The sequence below is a fragment of the Nymphaea colorata genome, chromosome 1, assembly GCF_008831285.2.
Source record: "Nymphaea colorata isolate Beijing-Zhang1983 chromosome 1, ASM883128v2, whole genome shotgun sequence".
Taxonomy (NCBI): Eukaryota; Viridiplantae; Streptophyta; class Magnoliopsida; order Nymphaeales; family Nymphaeaceae; genus Nymphaea; species Nymphaea colorata.
Genome location: NC_045138.2, coordinates 40,938,094 through 40,957,443, shown reverse-complemented (window position 1 = coordinate 40,957,443; position 19,350 = coordinate 40,938,094). Strand labels below are relative to the sequence as shown.

Sequence of the window (19,350 nt, the reverse complement as noted above, 5' to 3'; positions counted from 1 at the left end):
CTGTATGATGAAGTGATAAGCAGAGTCCACGAGGGAGTTACTCATTGGGATCATAGTTTCAACCTAACGGTAAACAGCTTTCTGATGGTTAGGACTTCAGAAGCTGTTGGTCTTCAGTTCAGTTATTCAGTATACGGAAATGAAACATTGGATGCAGTTTGTAAACAGGAAAGGTTTCGGTAGCCAATGGTGATGATCAGTTAAATAATTTGAATATATGGAAATAAAATATTGGACACACGCAACTAAGAGGTTAAGGATTTAAGTCTTATTAGGAGTTGTTCATTACTCAATGAAAAATTCGTATATGTCTTCTGTGGCAGGATGGCATCCTACATTTTCACGTTGTGCTTTTTCTGTTACTGAATATTTTCACTTGGAAGCTTCTAATCCTTGATAATTTTTTCGAGTAGGATAAAAATCTTAGTTGCAATTACCTGTTGCTCAATATAGGTATCAGTGGTTGTTTGCAGACGTGTTCTTTATCTTTCTCTTTTTAGGGCATGCTAAAAGTTGATGCTTCAAAAAACATTGTGGATTATGGATGCACCAACTGCATCGTGGGTTACATAGAAAGCAGAAGTGTTCTATGGCTGTTTGGCGATGATTACTGATAACGAAGTGTAAGATTGGTTAAAGAGAAAAAGCCAGTATTTTTTGATCCCTTACCGCTGAGTCGCTGACAATACTTGTTGAAGGAAAACACTTTTAGTAAGGATGATAAATCCAAATGTTTGATATCTTTCCCTGGGCTCCTTGTGAATCTTTTCTTCTTCCTTTTTTTGGGGAAAAAATGAACAAAGCTAAACTTGGTCATTAGGGATCAACCTGCAGAAGGATAGTTGCAGGAAATGAGAAGGGCTGGCAAATCCTTGAGGACGCCCACTTAAGGCCTAAAAAGAATGCTTAAAGAAGATTCCCTAATGCTTGTCCCTGGAGCTAACATCATATTTTCACTATCGATCTGATGAGTCTACTCTGTTAATGTTGGAATATTACGTCAGGATTTCCCATGAAAATATGGAAAACTTTTGAAGAAGGTGCCCATGGAAGAAGCTCAAGGAGTTCCATGGTAGGGTTTGCTCAAAAGAGATAGATTTGTCCAACCGTCAGAGTCACTTCCTCCCATGTCTGAGGCATACCCGCTCTGAAGATGTGATTATTTGGAGAAATCTTGGTTCCATTAGTCAAGATTATTGTCATCCACAAACAATAAATGGAAGAGGGAGGGGCAGCTGTGGGGTACATAATTGGTTAATAGAAATCAAATTTACAAAGATTTGGCAATTTGATGAAGTATTTGCCGCTCTGTTACACACAGTTAGCAGGGTTAGATTGGCTGGGTAGTGTGTTGGAATTCGGCCCAAGAGCCAGAAGATTTCTGAGTTTTTCCTATCAATTTGTCGAGCCTTAGATTCTCATACGTGCATTCCTGTGATTTCTGACTAGCTGACATGCATTCATGTGTACATATCTGTATATTATTCACATTCCTGTTTATGTATGGATCTGTATCTTTGTCTGCTGATATGTGCATGCTCTTCTTTTCATTGTCTGGTACATCAAATGAAGAGATAGGAATTTTGGTCGATACACTAATTCGAGTCACAGTGTTGCATTGCATTAATAATATTTCTTTGTTTCTCATTTTGAAGAATCAAATCTGCCATTGCATTGACTAACTTGCAAATGCTTACCAACGTTATCTGCACCTTGTGATTTATGAATTGTCACTGTTTTGGATATCCAATAAGATGCTTAGCTGCTTTTATTTCATGTAACTTGCTGAACTTCATCTTATCTTTTACAATTTCTTGGTGAGGTATGCAAGATTCTGCAACTTATCAGGCATTAGTGTATACTGGTTCATAATACTAACATGTGCAATCCTGCAGGTGGTTAATTTGGAGGACATTATTTCTGAAAGGGGCGCTTGTGGTGTTGGGTTCATTGCTAACTTGAGACACAAGGCATCTCATGCTATCATAAGTGATGCATTAACTGCCCTTGGCTGCATGGAGCATCGTGGAGGTTGTGGTGCAGATAATGATTCTGGGGATGGTGCTGGGGTGATGAGCAGCATTCCATGGGACCTTTTCAACAATTGGGCTGACAAACAAGGAATTGCTCTATTTAATGAGTCAAACACTGGTGTGGGAATGGTTTTTCTCCCCAAGGATGAGGTTCAGTTGAAAGAAGCAAAGACAGGTGACTTTTAGCTTATGTATTTTTACTTTTATAGTGTAGTTACGGCTGAGAACTGTAGTCATCATTGTATGTTTTGAGTTACTTAAAAGTTAATGTGCATTGTCAGTTCATGTTTATTCAGAAGTATTTATTGATGAAATTTGTGCTGCCATCTTTCATCATTTCTGCATTGATTTATCCACAACCGACTCAGAAGAGTTCCACAACCAAGTGGGAGTATCAAATGTCAGTTCATTTAACTCAATCTGTTTTGGACTGTTTGTTCTTTGAGTCCTATTTTACTGGTCTAACAATGCCTTATTAGTCCATCATTTCCTTGTCTATCTTGGGCAATTTATGTCATTCCCTTTGAAGTATAATCTTATAGTATCTTATACACATGCTACTGTTTTCTCATATGTTCTATTTACTAGTTTTGCAGTTATTGTCAATATTATGAAGCAAGAGGGGCTTGAGGTTCTAGGTTGGAGGCCTGTACCTACAAATGTTTCTGTAGTAGGCTATTATGCAAGAGAAACGATGCCTAACATACAGCAAGTGTTTGTCAAAGTGGAAAAAGAAGACAATGTTGATGACATTGAAAGGGAATTGTACATTACCCGAAAATTGATTGAAAGAGAAGCAAAACAAAAGGAATGGGGCAGTGAGCTCTACTTCTGCTCTTTATCTAATCAAACAATAGTCTATAAAGGTATGCTTCGGTCGGAGGTATTGGGGCAGTTCTATCTGGATCTTCAGAGTGAGCTATACAAATCACCTTTTGCCATTTACCATAGAAGGTACAGCACAAATACTAGTCCAAGATGGCCTCTTGCTCAGCCAATGAGGTTGCTTGGCCACAACGGGGAAATAAATACCATACAGGTTTTGTCTTCCCTCTAAACTGTTTGCTTTTATCCATTATGTTCACTATTTCATGGTAGTAATTAGTGACAAGACATTTAATGCTCTTCATAGGGAAACTTGAATTGGATGCAATCTCGTGAGTCATCAATCAAATCTCCTGTTTGGCGTGGCCGTGAAAATGAACTTCGTCCTTTTGGTGATTCAAGGGCATCAGATTCGGCCAACCTTGACAGTGCTGCTGAAGTATGATCAGCTCATGAAATTACATACTTTTGATGTTATATGAATTTATCTTCTCGATAACTTTCTGTTAATTCAATCTTTGTTTTTCTAAGTTTTATGCACACACCATAAGTGGACATAAGGTTCACAAGTTTGTTCTGCTTATATTGTGATGCAAACAAGCCATAACTTGGCAGAGAATGCTATTTTTGACCAAATAAATTTGTAATATAGGAATAGGTTACTCGGTTGGGAGATACCTTGATTTGAAAATGTGACATGTCTTCTTAGAATTTTACTTTTATTCCCTTTGATTTATCCAGTAATGACACAACATTGAAAATGAGTTCTTGCAATGATGAGCGATTGGGATCTAATTTTTATGCCATTAGGTGTTACAGGAATAATAATTTTGCAATAATTGGATGAGTATATGTGTGCATGTATGAAGCAATATAAAAATATCCATATGCAAAAATATGTCTTGTATTCATTGACCATTGTACACAGTACTCGTTAGTCTCAGTATTCTTCCAGTGGTGGTAGATAGGCTGCAGATATTCTATTCTGTGATATCCTGTGGATGTGGATCATCCATAGATTGAAGATATACATATGTATTCTTCTATATGGTTGATGATTTTTCAAAAGTTATGAGGATAACATACTGAAAGTCTGTGCTTGTTATTTGTCATTTATTTGTTTGAATTGTCTATTTCATCATTTAATTCTGTCTTATAAATTTGATATACTGCTTAAGTCTCTTGAATTTAGGAATTGTTCTTCTGATCTTGTTTCCTTGTTCTGTTGATGTTGTGGATCAGTTGTTACTGAGAAGTGGGCGTAATGCAGAGGAAGCACTTATGATTCTTGTTCCAGAGGCATACAAGAACCATCCCACCTTAACAATAAAATATCCAGAGGTATTTCCTTTTGAAGCACAGTACTGAACATGTGAGATTACCTTATAGCTGCCACAGAATCTACATAAGTTTCTTTATTCTATGTGAGAAGCAAGAAAAGGCTTTGTGTCTTCAAAATTTTCCTTTCCAAATAGCTTTTTTCTTGTATGAAGAACTGATCAAGATTGCTGATAAGTTGTCTTTTTCATTACATTGGGTGGATATCTTTTGGGATTTCTCTCATTCTTTTTATTTTTCCCCTCTTTGTAGGTTGTTGACTTCTATGACTATTACAAAGGCCAAATGGAGGCATGGGATGGTCCTGCTTTACTCTTATTCAGGTGCTCAGTCTTTTGTTAGATCTATAATGTGCCTAGCCAAATGATTGTCACTATATCAATGATGGTAGTTGGAGCCAAACGGTTGTCGTTATATCTATGTTAGTGTTTGGCTAATCATTTAATTCCTCTCATCCTTCAACTACATATATTCGTGAAATAGAATATTGTCTGAGAGAACTGCTGCAAGGGGAGGCATCCAGCTAATACAGGTTGGAGTTTCAGTCATACTACATAATGCTTATTCTTCATTTTATTTCAAGCCCGAGTTCCTGCTAAAAGAAGACTTGCTCTGTGCCTTATCCCAAGGTTTTTGGGTCACAACCAGCTGCCTGGATCAGCTTGTGCCTTGCACACAACTTGAATTACATCCTCTCTAGTGTAGACTATGATAGTTAAAAGGTGCAGTTGACAGGATCAACTGAAGATGCAGTTGCACGCAGAGATTGAAGGGTGCAATACTGCAATGTCTAATAACCTTGAAGAAATTGTATCTCCTGACCACTTGGCTGCTATCTTGTTGGCGTGGCTGCTCAAGGTCCAAAATATCAAAAGATTGGCTTTTCTCAGATGTTTTTCTTAAGGTTAGGAACTTTTTGTCTCTAGGATATGCTCATGGACCTTTAGGCTGGATGGTTCTCTAAATGCCAAGAAGATGCCTTTAGCAAGGAATGCATTCCTAAGTCTTATGAAGTGCACCGAGATGATTTCTGCTACCAGAATGCAAATGGAGGATGAGATGGGTGATTTCTCTATCTTCTTCCACTGCCATATATGGAGCTGTCAAATTGAGCTTTGAAGGGAGAAGGATTGCCTTACTATTATCAAAAGCATATCCCTCTGTGTCATAGATACACCATATTTGGGGTTGAAAGTTGGACATGACTGCTAACCTGCCGTAATCCTGCTAAATTTTCTAGAAGCAACAAATGCTGTTCTATCTAGTGGAGCCTGGTGCCTGTAGATTTCTCCAGCATATAGATCAGTTCAGTTTATGCTGTCCTTTGGTGGGACATGTTCTAACCGAGTGACATCTTTATTTTTCTTATTCAGTATCATTTTTGGTAGGGATGATTTTGAACCTTTTTGCTTGCTTTCAAAGTGACATAACAAAAACAAAGACTTCATTGATTGCAGAAGTTTCCAGTCAAAGAGAAAATAAATATGTGCATATTCACACAAATGTATGGATACAGCTGCTTCCTCAGTGAGTTCAAGTTTAATAAATGTACTTTTTCTGCTTTGGGAGATTGGTTATTATCCATATACGTTGTATCGTAAAATATCGTAATTTTTTTTTAAATTAATTAAAAAAATAGAAAAAATTTCGAAAAAATCATAAAAAATAAAGAATAATATATTCTTCATAAAAAACATGTTTTACAGAATGATAGACTTATTATTGCTATAAAGTTATGGTTCATTACTTCATCATTCATAAACATCAAAATTCATAACCATATGTCAATATCAATCTAGAAAGCACAACAAGGAACATGACATAAGTACATAACATATCATAACTGTATTGTAACATATCATAACTGTATCGTACAATACGGTGCCTGTATCGTACGATATGTGCGATACAGGCACAATACACCACATGTTTATGATACAGGTGGTGTATATATCGCGGTTTTGAAACGCGATGGTACGTATCGTACGATATGTACAACACTGATATATATATATATATAAACAATAAAATTTCTTTGACAACTTTGGTAGTGACAATTGCACACATATTTGCAAGTGGAATTGTGGTGCTGGTATGATTCTGCAACATTAAATTCTTACATATGCTGAATTTTTTTTAGGAGTGTATTTGGTAATCCTTGTATGAGACATACTGATTTCTTTATGCCTTACCATGGTATTTTGGATGGCTCACATTTTAAGACTTGTGTCAGACCCTAATCTTTTCTCTTGGTGGGTCAGAATTTGGGAATTTCAAAAGAATTTGAAGTTGAAATGTTCCACAGTGCGTCTGGCAATGGTTAACAAGTGCATTAATGTTTAGCACCTTGTGAGCAATTATTAGGGGATCTCTGGAAACAATTTTTAGGCACATAACAGTACACTTGTAGTGTACTTCAGGAATTTTCATGGTACACTGGAAGCAATGGTTATCAAGTGTACTGTGTTAGTTTTAGCATTTTTCTGGCAAATTTTTGGGGTACAATACAGAAGCTCAAAAAAAAAAAGAAAAAAGAAAAAGAAAAGTTGACATGTCTCTCTTGTGGTCATTATTTGTTCTTCTGCACTTCTTATGTCTTTCTCCCTCAGCTTTCACTGTAGACCATCTTCCACTGCTTTCACCTCTAACTGTTTCAGTATCATAAGCATTATATTCACATTAAGGAATTATAGTCATTATGTGGCTTGGAACTGTACCAGAGTTTAAAATGATTTGCCAACTTATCCTGTTCTATTGTTCTGTTGTCATTTTGTGATTTATCTAGTGATGGGAAAACGGTGGGAGCTTGCCTTGACCGTAATGGACTTCGACCTGCTCGATATTGGAGGACGGTAGATGATATGGTCTATGTTGCGTCTGAGGTCCGATTTCACTCTTTTTCTTGAAGCTTTCTTAATTCAGAATGTATATGGACCTATTCATTGGTAAAAATGCTGCAACTTAATGTTCTCTGACTAAGAAGATGACAAAAGAAAAATTTCTTCTAAAAAAGCTTTCTGCTATTTGAGATGGAGTGCATATGTCGGTCCATGTTCTAATTCCTTCTACAACTGTTAACTTATTGTAACGGATGGTTTTGACTGAGAATATGATGAAAATTCAGTACTTTATTGCTGGTGACAGTTTTATTTATTTTACCCTTTATAAGGTGGGTGTGCTGCCAATGGATGAGTCAAAAGTCATCATGAAAGGCCGCTTAGGTCCTGGGATGATGATTAGTGTGGACCTTATTAATGGTGAGGTATGTATTTTATTATCACTGTTACTTTATTTTACAAGTGTATCCTTTGTGTATGGGTGGCAAAGAAAGTAACTTTATTGTTGTTTATTTTTGAGCAATGTTGTCTCAATGTGTTTTTGTTTTATTGAAATGATATAACTGCTTATTCTTCAGCATGTTCATTTGGAAATTCAGTAACTGCATGTGGTGCTACATTGTAAAATATGTGTAGCCCTAGAGACATGGATGTAAAGGTCTATTTCTCTGTTTCTGTAAAAATGGTACTCTGTAGTCAAAAGCCTGTCTAGGGATCTCTGTCCACAAGTCTAGGGCCTCTGCTTGCCTTGGATCCTTGGTAACCACTGGGTGGAGGCACTTAGGCTTTTTCTTCTCCTTTCTGCTTTTCTTTTGTCTTAGAAATACTGTAACATGTTTAGTCTTCAATCTTTTAAATTGCCAGTTCTCTTTCAATTACTTTCAAATCTTTAAAGTTTTAAGCTAATATTGAAATTATCCAGTCAATGTTTTAAACTTATTTTGGGTTCTTGACTGGGCCTTTAAAACTGTCATGTAAAGTTTGCTTGACTTTGCTACATAAGACCAACGGGCTTGTGAAATCAACTTCTTCATATGGAGATGTTAACTTGATTATGAAAATAAATTCTAACTTAATGGATTTTTCTATTTTAGGTCTATGAGAATACAGAGGTAAAAAAGCGTGTTGCCTTAGCAAGCCCGTACAGGAAGTGGCTCGAGGAAAATTCAAGAACATTGAAGCCATCAAATTTTCTCAATTCAGCACTTATGGAGAGCGAAACAATTCTACAGCATCAGCAGTAAGAACATCAGCCTTTCTGGTTTTCTGACTGAAAGGAGAACCTTTATTAACAAGTTAATTAAACGTTTAACTAAGAAACGAAAAGCAAAGAAGAAACAGAAATGGTAATTACGGGTATATTACAAGGCAAAGTTATATGTTGTGGGCCTCACTGTGAGACTGAACTGAGCTGATATTTTGTAACCTTTTGCAAGAACTATGTTTCCTTTAAACAGCCACCATGGTTATGTATGAGATTCCTTTTCAGACTTTTTATCTGCTCCAAAATACCTCTAAGTACCTATTTGGATATCACATAAGATGATGAAAACAATACATGCAAGCCAATCATGTTGGATAGGGTATGCTATATCTGAGCAATCGTTGAAGCACACTTGTTCTACTAGCATCTTGATACTTTATCATTTTTTTGGGGTGAAGTCCCAATTTAAATTGTGTTGCGTACATTCGATAGTTGCCTATGCACACTTCTGCGGTTCAATCTTCTGTCACAATAGATCAACAGATACAGTTTCATAGACTGCTATTGGAAGTAATTTGTGGGTCTTTGCTGATTTCTCAGTGTTTATGGTGGAAGGTGTTACTCTAGGTTGGCATAAACTCAATGTCATGTTAGGATTTCGTGGACATGCGTAGTAGTTAAAAGCGTGCCTGTCAGGCCCTAGGGTGCCACCCTTTGAACTAGGATGGACCACCTGGATGCCAGAGAGACAGAATTATGACAATTTGTTTTTTTCTTCTACTTTGACAGTTTGACCTTTCTTTAGTTTTTTTTTTTTTTTCGTTTTTTTCTTTCTTTTCATTCTTTTTTCTTCTTCTTCTCTTTCTTCCTCTTTTTCTTATTCCGATTTACTCTTTTGAGCCTGCCTAAGCACTGCCTAGTCCCTTTTAGAAGTCCACTAGTTGGGGTACCTAGTGCTTTTGTAGCTTTGCCTACTAATCTGACGTGCAATAGGAAAGCTACTATTGCTGCAACGGAAAGCTTCTGATATTTGGACTTCATGCCTGTGACTGACATGGATCTATTCCCGGCAAACCGTTTCTAGAAAGGTCCACTTTCATGGAAGTTTGGTAACTAAGCATCTTAAATGTTTTTTGTGAAGGCAGGTAAAGGATGTAAAAAAAAACTCAATCCTCATGAGAAAGGATCATATAATTTTCTGTAAATTATTTTATTTGGGACATGAACTTTTTTCCTTATTTATCTACTATGTCACACGGACGCGGCTAAAGAGGCCGCGTACCCATGTCGACTCTCCAACACGGGACTCGGCTAGGACACGGCAAAAAATAAAAAATAAAAATTTAATGTTTTTTTTTCATTTTATCAAATTTTTGTGATGCATCCAATTATTTCCATGAACAATCCTTTCAAATATTCAGTACTTTTGTGATTAAACACATTTTCTCACAAGATTGTAAAAGTGAACTATTAATTTAATGTTTTTTTTAATCTTATAATTTTTTAGAATATTTAATGTAGCCGTGTCCGCGTATCCGAAAATTTTGAAAATTGCCGTATCCGCACCCGTATCCCCGTATCGCATCCGCACCCGTGTCACATAGTTTATCTGAATCTTGAAAGTTTAAATATCTTCATAACCCCCTTCAAATTTGTTTTTGAGACTTAGTTTCAAGTTTTGTCCAATTATACCCTTTAGTCCTTTTATTTTCCTTTTCAAGATCAGGAAGTAATTCATTGTGTGTGCATCTGCATTTTGTTTTAGGGCATATGGGTACTCAAGTGAGGATGTTCAGATGGTAATTGAGAGCATGGCATCCCAAGGAAAGGAACCAACGTTTTGTATGGGAGATGACATTCCTTTAGCTGCACTCTCACAGAAACCACATATGTTATATGATTATTTCAAGCAGCGGTTTGCACAGGTGATCCCAGCTTTAGTGTACTTTCCTAATGGAAAATCTTCTTCTTCTGCAATTATTTGGTTGTAATTTATCAGTTGGTGCCATTTATTGGAAGCAAAATGCATTTAGTACCTTGCATATTATCATGCAAGGACAGATCATGTTGACATTAAAGAATGTAATCTTCTAACCTTGCAATAGCATGTTAAGCAACACATGATTGTGCCCATGGTGTCTGCCACTTTGTATTTTGAATTTTGATTGACAATTCAGGCTTTCAGTTCACTTTGGCCAGCTAATTTCAGAATTCAAAGCCTTCTTTGGGGAGGGGCCTATCTTAATTGACATCATGAGCAGCCTAGTTCTAATTCAAGCTTGAATGTCAAATATATTGACTTCCTTTAACTTTTGTTAGAGAAATGAATGTTGATCTTCATCCTGCTTTAGAATATTGTTTATTTTACCACATCCATGCTTCATTAGTATTCTATTTATAGTATCTGTGGAAAAGGGTTTCCAAGAGACATGCATTAATATTATCTAGATTCTACTTACTGTAGAGGTAACTGTTTTATAATAATATGGACTTCCTATTCCAGGTCACAAATCCTCCAATTGATCCCCTTCGAGAAGGCTTGGTTATGTCTCTTGAGGTTAGTCTGGGTAAGAGGGGAAACATTTTAGAACTTGGACCAGACAATGCTGCACAGGTATGCATAACTGCATTTGGAACATAATTATTTCTTCAACCAGGTGCGACGAATTTGTACAGTATCTAAGTCCATGTTTCCTTTGTTGTGAAAGGTTGTCCTTTCAAGTCCTGTTTTGAATGAAAGGGAGCTGGACCTTTTAGTCAAAGATCCACATCTGAAGCCCCAAATATTGCCGACCTTTTTTGATATAAAGAAAGGCCTTGATGGTTCTCTGGAGAGAGCCTTGAGAAGGCTTTGTGAAGCAGCTGATGAAGCTGTACGAGGTGGTTCTCAGCTTCTCATTCTTTCAGATCGGTCTGATGAACTGGTACAAGATAACTGCCTCCACTTTGTATTTCATGTTTTCTTCTTTAAAATGTTAGCTTTCACTAGTCATATCTATGGTTCTATGGTAATCCTTTTAAACTTGTCTTGTTGGCCTGTCCATTGACATGTTGGTTGATTACAGAACCAGGTGGTTGTGCATGACAGCCAAGAAATCTGGAGCTCATGTTCCAAATCTATACGTTCCGGTATATTAGTCCAATAAAATAAGTCAGATTTCACTGAAGTTTCCTAGAAAATGGATGCCCATATGTAGGCTTTACTCTTCTGATGGAAATTGAAATATGTTCTGCTTTACTTCAAAGCAGTGTCATAGGTATCACAAGATTTTCGAAAATCTCGCGATATATACGAGAAAATCAAATAAAGTGAAAATTCGTGAGATTTTGAAAATCTCACTAAAGAAAGAAATGTCACGATTTTATCATGATTTTCCAGATATTTTAATATTTTTAAAATATTTTAAGGTTTTTTATGATTTTATGATTTTTTAATTTTTAAAAAATTGTGGAGATTTTTTTGAGATTTATTTACCCAAGAAGAAGAACTTCACCAAAAAAAAAAACCCCAAGAAAAACCTTGCCGAGATTTCCCCGAGAACGATGTGTGACAATGGTTCAAAGCATACCTGACAAGGACATCTATTGCTCACCCAATCTTCCCTTCTTTGTATGCAAAATATACAGGAAATGTCATAAATAGTTGTATTACCATACCTTATAACCATATTGTGTGACAAGGATGATCGTCTTGACAGACCTTAGGTGACATGGATGGGTACCCTTTGTATGCATACTGCATAGGCAGTTCTTGCCAATAGATAGATATGCATTTCCTAGTTTTCCTTATTTATTAATCTGCATCTTACCTCAGATTCTTTACTACTATTTAAACCCCTTTTCTTCTCATTTCTTAAGATCGGCTGCTTCATAGAGAACTGATATGCAATAAAGATTGGAAACCCGTTGCCTAACATCAAAGGTTCGAAGTTGATTTCTGTGCTTGCATGAATTATTGCATCTTCATGTGATGATCTCTTGATTGGATGGTTTTTTGAGAGTGATGGGCTTTTAACCACAGACTCTTGATATTCTTAGCCATGAAACCTGTTCCATATAAACGGAACTTTGCGTGTGATACATTAATGGTCATATCACTTCTGATTGAACCAAACACTGGCTTGGTAGAACTCAAAGACAGTGTGAGTGTGTTTAGCCTGGTTATCCTAAACTGGCACCTAATGGTCAAACATATCCTTGGTGATGAAGAAACTTGGTTTATTCTTTTCATGGCAGGAACCTACACGCCCTGCTATCCCAATACTTCTTGCAGTAGGTGCGGTTCACCAACATCTTATCCAGAATGGCTTGCGTATGTCAGCCTCCATAATTGCTGACACTGCCCAATGCTTCAGCACTCACCAGTTTGCTTGTTTAATTGGATATGGTGCAAGGTATTTATCTTCGATCGATAATGTTACTAATTTGGTTTTGTGTTTCCTCTTCCTTGTTTACCTTTCTGTGCTTAGTCACCTAATAATTGATACTGTTGAGGCTTAGTTGTCTTCACAATGTTCACATGATAGTGTTTTGGTGATGTCAATTTTCTTTGTTCTTAAATAATGAACGTAGTGGTTTTGGAGTAGTTAAACATTTCCTCATAGTTTCCTTCTCTAGCAAATAGAATCTGCTTTTCCTGCATTGACCTGGTATCCAGCTTTGAGTTGACAACATCTGATTGTTTGACATGTAAATTTGGCATCTGAATGTCAAGGCATACTGTTCATGCAGAAGATTAGATGGAGACTGGATCAGCAAATATGCCAACAGATTGGATGAAGTGTATATTGATAGTAATGGTGGTGGTAGTTAGTAATAGCAGTAGTAATGATAATAATTAATAACAATAATAATGTTAATGATGATGATGATGATGTAGTTTTCAGTATCAGATAAAGATATCGAACAAGAAGTTATTGTAGGAATCTGAATCATGGAAAAACAACATGAAATTGACAAAATAGTTTTATAAATGTTCTAGTTGGAGAGTAACAATTTTTTTTTTGTTTTCTCCTCCGTATTGGATCTAAGCTATATATCAGGTTATCAACTGAAGCCACTTATTGCAGTTTGTGGAATCTGCTTCTTTTGTCCATGTATACCCTCTCTTTTAGGAGAACCAAAGCATAAACTAGTCACCTTTCTAAAGAATTAATCATATTTAAGTACCTTATTATGGGGAAACACAACATCTGCTGCATAAGAATCTTGACGAGATACATTCGCTTGCAACTATTCAAGAAAAGAGCGAGATGCAACCACTCAAGAGATCTAGATCCACCGTACACATAACTCTGGCACACAAAGCTCAGTAAGATTATTAGGTAGGAAGCCATCTGTAACAAGCTTAGGTTATTAGAAGATCATTAGGGAAAGAACTACTTTCCATAGATGGTGCATAGGAAAGACACATGTTTTATGGGGTACATATGTTTCCTTGCCTGTTGCATGCATTCATTTGTTACTTTGGAGTGAATAAGTCTTCCTTTTTGCACTATACTCTGAGAAGCATTGCCATTTATTTTTGTGCTTCACATTTCATTCTATGGAGTTGGATTTCATTCCTCAAGCTAATAGTGCTACACTTCTTCATATAGTTTATTTCTTCTCCTAAGAAATTGCTTTCCTATTACATCCACAGCTGTCCTTTTCAGGGAAGTGTAAGCATAGAATTTCTCCTGAATATCTATTTTTGCATTGCATTTTGCAACGTTATTATTATACCTAATAAAATTGCATTTATATTTAGTGATTGAGCTAATAACATCTGCTTATTCCTCCTCCAGTGCGATATGTCCATATCTGGCACTAGAGACTTGTCGTCAGTGGCGCCTGAGTACTAAAACTGTGAACTTGATGCGAAATGGAAAGATGCCCACTGTGACAATTGAGCAAGCTCAGAAAAACTTTTGCAAGGTAATTTCAGGGTAGGGATATGAGGCTAGAGAATTTCTTTTTGAGTCTCTCTCTGTTACCATATGCAATCTGTGATGCATAGCTGCTTATATGAACTTGAGTGCTAAGAAAAGGAATTAATATATACATGCCTTTGAAGTGCATGAAGATAAAGTATCTAAATTAGCCATCTAATGAAGAATAAAATCCAGGTTCTTATTTGATGAGTTCATCCAATTCATCTGAAGCTTTTCTGCCCAAAAGGTAGAGCAACTTGCAATATAGACGCAATGCAGAGTCATTTTCATTGCCAATTGATCTTTTGTTTTTTAAGTTCTGAGGATAGACCTAATATGTTTAATTCTGCCAGACAAGTAGGTACAGAATGTACAAAAAACAACTATTACATGCCTTTGAAGTGCATGAAGATAAAGTATCTAAATTAGCCATCTAATGAAAGTATAAAATCCAGGTTCTTATTTGATGAGTTCATCCAATTCATCTGAAGCTTTTCTGCCCAAAAGGTAGAGCAATTTGCAATATAGATGCAATGCAGAGTCATTTTCAGTGCCAATTCTTTTGTTTTTTAAGTTCTGAGGATAGACCTAATATGTTTAATTCTGCCAGACAAGTAGGTACAGAATCAGAATGTACAAAACACAACTATTCCACAAAATAGAGGGTACAGGGTACTGCTGGGTGTATATATATAGTCACAAAAAACGCATTATTTTCCAAAAAAAACACGAGAAAATGAAATGCCGTTTAAAACTTTAAAACAATGTTACGCGTTTTTTTCGTGTTTTCCATTTTTTTTCATTTTTTTAATGCCAAACAGTTTTTTTTTTCATTTTATATTTTTTATTTGTTGCAAATCTACTTAGCTTTTGATATTTGTGTTATTATTTTCTTACTTATTTTATTTTCCCCCTATTTTTAGTTTTTTAATATTTTTTAAAGAAATACCATTTTTTTGGTATTTTTCAAGCCCTTCGTATTTTTGAAGCCCGCCGTATTATACCCGAGAAAAACCTTGCTGTTTAAAACTCCGAGACACTATTTGTGACTATGATATATATATAGGAAAAAGTGAACTTTTCAAAGTTTTGATTGGATTATATCTAGCTCTGACTGAATCTGATCCAAAAGGTAACCTCGTGTGTCCAAGTATCTGTAGCCCATACCTGCCATACAAACAACCAAGTGAAACACCCATCTGACTTAGGTGCCATTTCCTCAATATTTATGCATCCTTATTTTGGTAAAACATCGCATGCAAACTTTTGTGGGGTTATTCTCTCGTTCCAAACTTTGTTCCTCTGACATATATATTTCAGAGTTGAAAAACTATATTTCATTCAGTGCATGCTTTGAGCCCTGAAAATAGACTATGGTCTGTTCCACTTTTGGATGGCCTGTGTTCTTTTTTGACATAATACTAACTATGCATGTAAACATCTGACTGCATGTGCACCTACATGGATTAGATTTGCATATAGGTATTTTCTTTTATGTTCAGTGTCAAATGCAAAACATAAGCTCCTACACCTTGATGAGTGGCAGGTTATCTTAAGCCCTTTCAGTTGAAACCTGAAGGCGGCCAAGGATTTAGCATACAGGTTGTCTCTTTCCATAACCTAGAGTGCAGATCTGCCTAAGCCAAGCTTTTACTAACTAGAAAACGGGTTTATATGAATACTTGCATGTGAATGTTGATGCAATGTGCTTTATCTATTTCTGTTTAATTTAGTTTAGGTAATCATGATTTGACATTATATGTGGGCTTGATTTCAGTCACATGAATTATCCATACTTCTTTGGCTTTTCAGGCCGTGAAATCAGGTCTTCTCAAGATCCTATCTAAGATGGGCATTTCATTATTGTCTAGGTATGTTTTTGATTGATCAATTCTAATACTCGAAGTGTATATATATAGTAGTCGCTAATACCTGATGGTAGGAAATCCTACTAATAGTTTTTTTACAGCCAGTAGATAATATAAATAAAAAATATTTGTTCTCAAAGTATTGCTAGAGCTGAAAACTTATGATGCTATCCTGAGATCCCCACCCCACCTCTTTTAATTTGTTGAATATGTGTTTTTTTTTTGTGTTTCTTCATGCTCTATAAGTTTCTTCTATTTGTTTTTCTGTGTTTGAGGAAAAAAAGCAATATACCATCACTTTATAATCTAAAGATTTCAACCTTTCTTTGACTTGTTACTTTCCTTTCTCTTCAGTTATTGTGGAGCCCAAATATTTGAGATTTATGGTCTGGGGCATGACGTCGTTGATCTAGCTTTCTGTGGAAGTGTCTCCAAAGTTGGTGGATTAACTGTTGATGAGGTGCACTTCACAAAAACCATACTTTTAGACTATGTTCTGTTTTTCCCGCCCTCGCCTTTAAACCAAGAATCAAAATTCTGCATTATTAATGATGAAGTGAGGTGGAACTCTGTTCTTTGAAGTTTGTATAACCAACAGCATTTTCTTTTTCTTTAATCATATATTTTTAGTATATGCTTGCCTCGTCCACAGTAAAAAGTTATGCTTGTGCAGACACTGCCATGCTCACATGCTTACAAGTGTGCATGCTAGTGCTTGTGCACAGTAAACTAATGTGCATAAATATTTGAATTGCTTTTTCTTCTAAGTTCTCCATTTAGTCATGGTTACTGGAAGCTTCAACTCCTGCTTGCTAAAACTTGCTCCTGGAAATTGCATTTGAAAAAAAATTCAAGGTGTTTGCAGAATTTAGTTCTGTTGCCATGAAAAATGCTTTCCAGGACACAAAGTTTCAGCACACAGTTGCACTTCTTCATTGGGAAACACATTCACAAGTTGGGAATTTTAATATTTATGGTATTAGCGACATATTTATTTATCTTGACTCGGTTGAAGGAAAATCTTAAAATGGTTGCCTGTTTATAATTTTGAAAAATTCGAATATGTTCTTTCCATATTAAATGATTCATTTGAAACCAAGTCAATGCATTTGCTTAAGCATATTTCTGATTGTAAGTGATTTTTCTTGTGAAATTTATGTTATCATTGTGATTTATGGTGTTTTTTGTAGCTTGCGTTTGTTGCTAATTTGTAATATTTCTATATGGTGAACTTAGAAGTACTCAAGCTATTAGATTTTCTTCTATGACAACATAGTTGTCTAAAATAATTTTGTAATTTAAAATAAAAGTAATTGTGTAATTTAAGTCATCATTAACTATTACTTTGTAGTTTGTATGTACTTTATTATCTAAGCATGTCAGTTAAGGCCATACTTTATCACTCTATTGTTAGGGAATTTTAATATCTAGATTCTAGAGTATTGATGTCATTTTTATCTTTTTGACGTTATTGAAAAGTGAATCTTGCTTGGCTACATTCTTGTAATTTGTGAAAATTTCAAACATTTGTTTTCAAAGGCTTTAGACAATTCATTTAATAAGAATTCAATGCATTAGCTTCCATAAATTTTCTAGTTAAAAAACATTGTTCCTCTCTGTCACAAAAATCGTAAATGTTTTAGATTGATGTTAATGTTATCAGCGGTTGCTATTTATTTTAAATTTATAGTATTTTCTTGCATAGTGAACTGGATATTTTCAGATTAAGTTTGTTAATGGAATAGGTGACTTTGTCATGTAAAACAAAATTTAAGCTAAGTCACACTGGTGCACCAAAAATGGTGGCATACCCTAGTCGACTCGAGTGCAGGTGCGGCCCGACATCTACTGACCACACCCTTTCTTTTTTTCCCTTGTTTTTTTAAATTTTTTTTTCTTATTCTATCTTTTCCCTCTTCTCTCTTTCTTCCCCCTATTTTATTTTTTTACAACTTTGAATTCCATATGAGATTAAGGTAACGTTGATAGAAAAATTTAAAAATATAGACAAATAAAATTACTTATATGACATATTATATCTATCTATCTATCTATATGCCATCGCCGCATTTGCACCCCTGCCCACACCCGCACCCACACCCACACCCATGTGACATAGAATTTAAGTTTATATTGGTTATTTATTAACACGCACTTTATTATTAGGATAATTAGTAAGGTGCAGTTTTTCCTGTTTATGCATTTTTTTTTTTCTATCCTTAGATCATGTGTACTTCCAAGTTCCAAGCCATGTGTTGCTAGCTCCTGCTTTGAGCCACTCATCTCTATGCTTACAATTGCAGCTTTGCTAAATACTTGCAAATGTAACTTATCTCTTTCTATTACATGGCTATAATATTCATTTTCTTCTTCTTGTATTGCAGTTATTAATATTAATGTTAGCAATAATGATTTATTATTATAGGTTGCAAGAGAGACATTATCTTTTTGGGTGAAGGCCTTTTCAGAAGATACTGCAAAGCGGCTTCAAAATTTTGGATTTATTCAATTCAGACCTGGAGGTAGTTATTTAATGTATGGTTTACCAATATTTTCTGCTGTAATCATGCAATTGGCTCTTATGAAAAAATCCTTTATAGTTCATTTTCTTTGTGCTTGCAAACCACCACACTCTAGGGGAGTTTCTGGCTGTTACAAGTTAATGTTATTTCACCTTGAAGTAGTTCAAAAGCAAAAAATCTTCCATCTCATCACATAATTTCTACTATAACGTTTGTTTCATAGCCATGACACCCTCTTCAATGTGGAGTATCTTATTCATATTTTGTTCATATATACAGGGGAATATCATGGAAACAATCCTGAGATGTCAAAGTTGCTGCACAAAGCAGTCCGTCAAAAAAGTGAAACAGCTTTCTCAATTTATCAACAACACATTGCCAACCGTCCTATAAATGTCAGTTTCGTAGTTTTTCTTCATCTTATTGTGATTGTGTTGCAAAATTGTTCTGTACCTTTAATGTTTTTTTCCCTATTGTAATGATGTGAACCCTTTTCCTTTGTAGGTTCTACGGGACCTTCTTGAATTTAAGAGTGACAGGCCACCTATCCCTGTAGGCAAAGTTGAATCTGCTTCATCAATTGTTGAGCGTTTTTGCACTGGTGGGATGTCTCTTGGAGCTATTTCAAGAGAAACCCATGAAGCAATTGCAATAGCAATGAACAGATTAGGTGGAAAGTCTAACTCAGGAGAAGGTGGTGAGGTAATATCTGTTCCATCTGTATTGTTTTGATGCCATGTAGTTTATTACTGAAAAAACAAATGTTTTTAATTTGTTGACTTCCGTATGATTTGGATAAACAATGCTATGT

General features: G+C 35.6%; 1 protein-coding gene across 3 annotated transcripts in view; it reads left to right on the top strand.

Annotated features, from left to right (window-relative positions):
• Positions 1 to 19,350, top strand: part of LOC116246228 (ferredoxin-dependent glutamate synthase, chloroplastic) — a 29,422-nt gene that overhangs the window by 1,218 nt on the left and 8,854 nt on the right. For 2 of the 3 annotated variants that reach the window (XR_004170664.2, XM_031617987.2), the window contains exons 2-19: positions 1,896 to 2,208; positions 2,630 to 3,072; positions 3,166 to 3,297; positions 4,101 to 4,199; positions 4,449 to 4,519; positions 6,982 to 7,078; positions 7,366 to 7,458; positions 8,128 to 8,273; positions 10,003 to 10,162; positions 10,741 to 10,851; positions 10,946 to 11,161; positions 12,474 to 12,631; positions 14,024 to 14,153; positions 15,962 to 16,020; positions 16,372 to 16,477; positions 18,443 to 18,539; positions 18,819 to 18,934; positions 19,044 to 19,241. Coding sequence is in view for 2 of the 3 variants with exons in the window: in XM_031617987.2 (XP_031473847.1) it covers positions 1,896 to 2,208; positions 2,630 to 3,072; positions 3,166 to 3,297; positions 4,101 to 4,199; positions 4,449 to 4,519; positions 6,982 to 7,078; positions 7,366 to 7,458; positions 8,128 to 8,273; positions 10,003 to 10,162; positions 10,741 to 10,851; positions 10,946 to 11,161; positions 12,474 to 12,631; positions 14,024 to 14,153; positions 15,962 to 16,020; positions 16,372 to 16,477; positions 18,443 to 18,539; positions 18,819 to 18,934; positions 19,044 to 19,241 (2,745 nt within the window). In the remaining variant the exon portion in view is untranslated. Of the gene's footprint in view, positions 1 to 1,895; positions 2,209 to 2,621; positions 3,073 to 3,165; positions 3,298 to 4,100; positions 4,200 to 4,448; positions 4,520 to 6,981; positions 7,079 to 7,365; positions 7,459 to 8,127; positions 8,274 to 10,002; positions 10,163 to 10,740; positions 10,852 to 10,945; positions 11,162 to 12,473; positions 12,632 to 14,023; positions 14,154 to 15,961; positions 16,021 to 16,371; positions 16,478 to 18,442; positions 18,540 to 18,818; positions 18,935 to 19,043; positions 19,242 to 19,350 lie in introns of those variants that run through there. The other variant, XM_031617988.2, reaches the window with a different exon arrangement.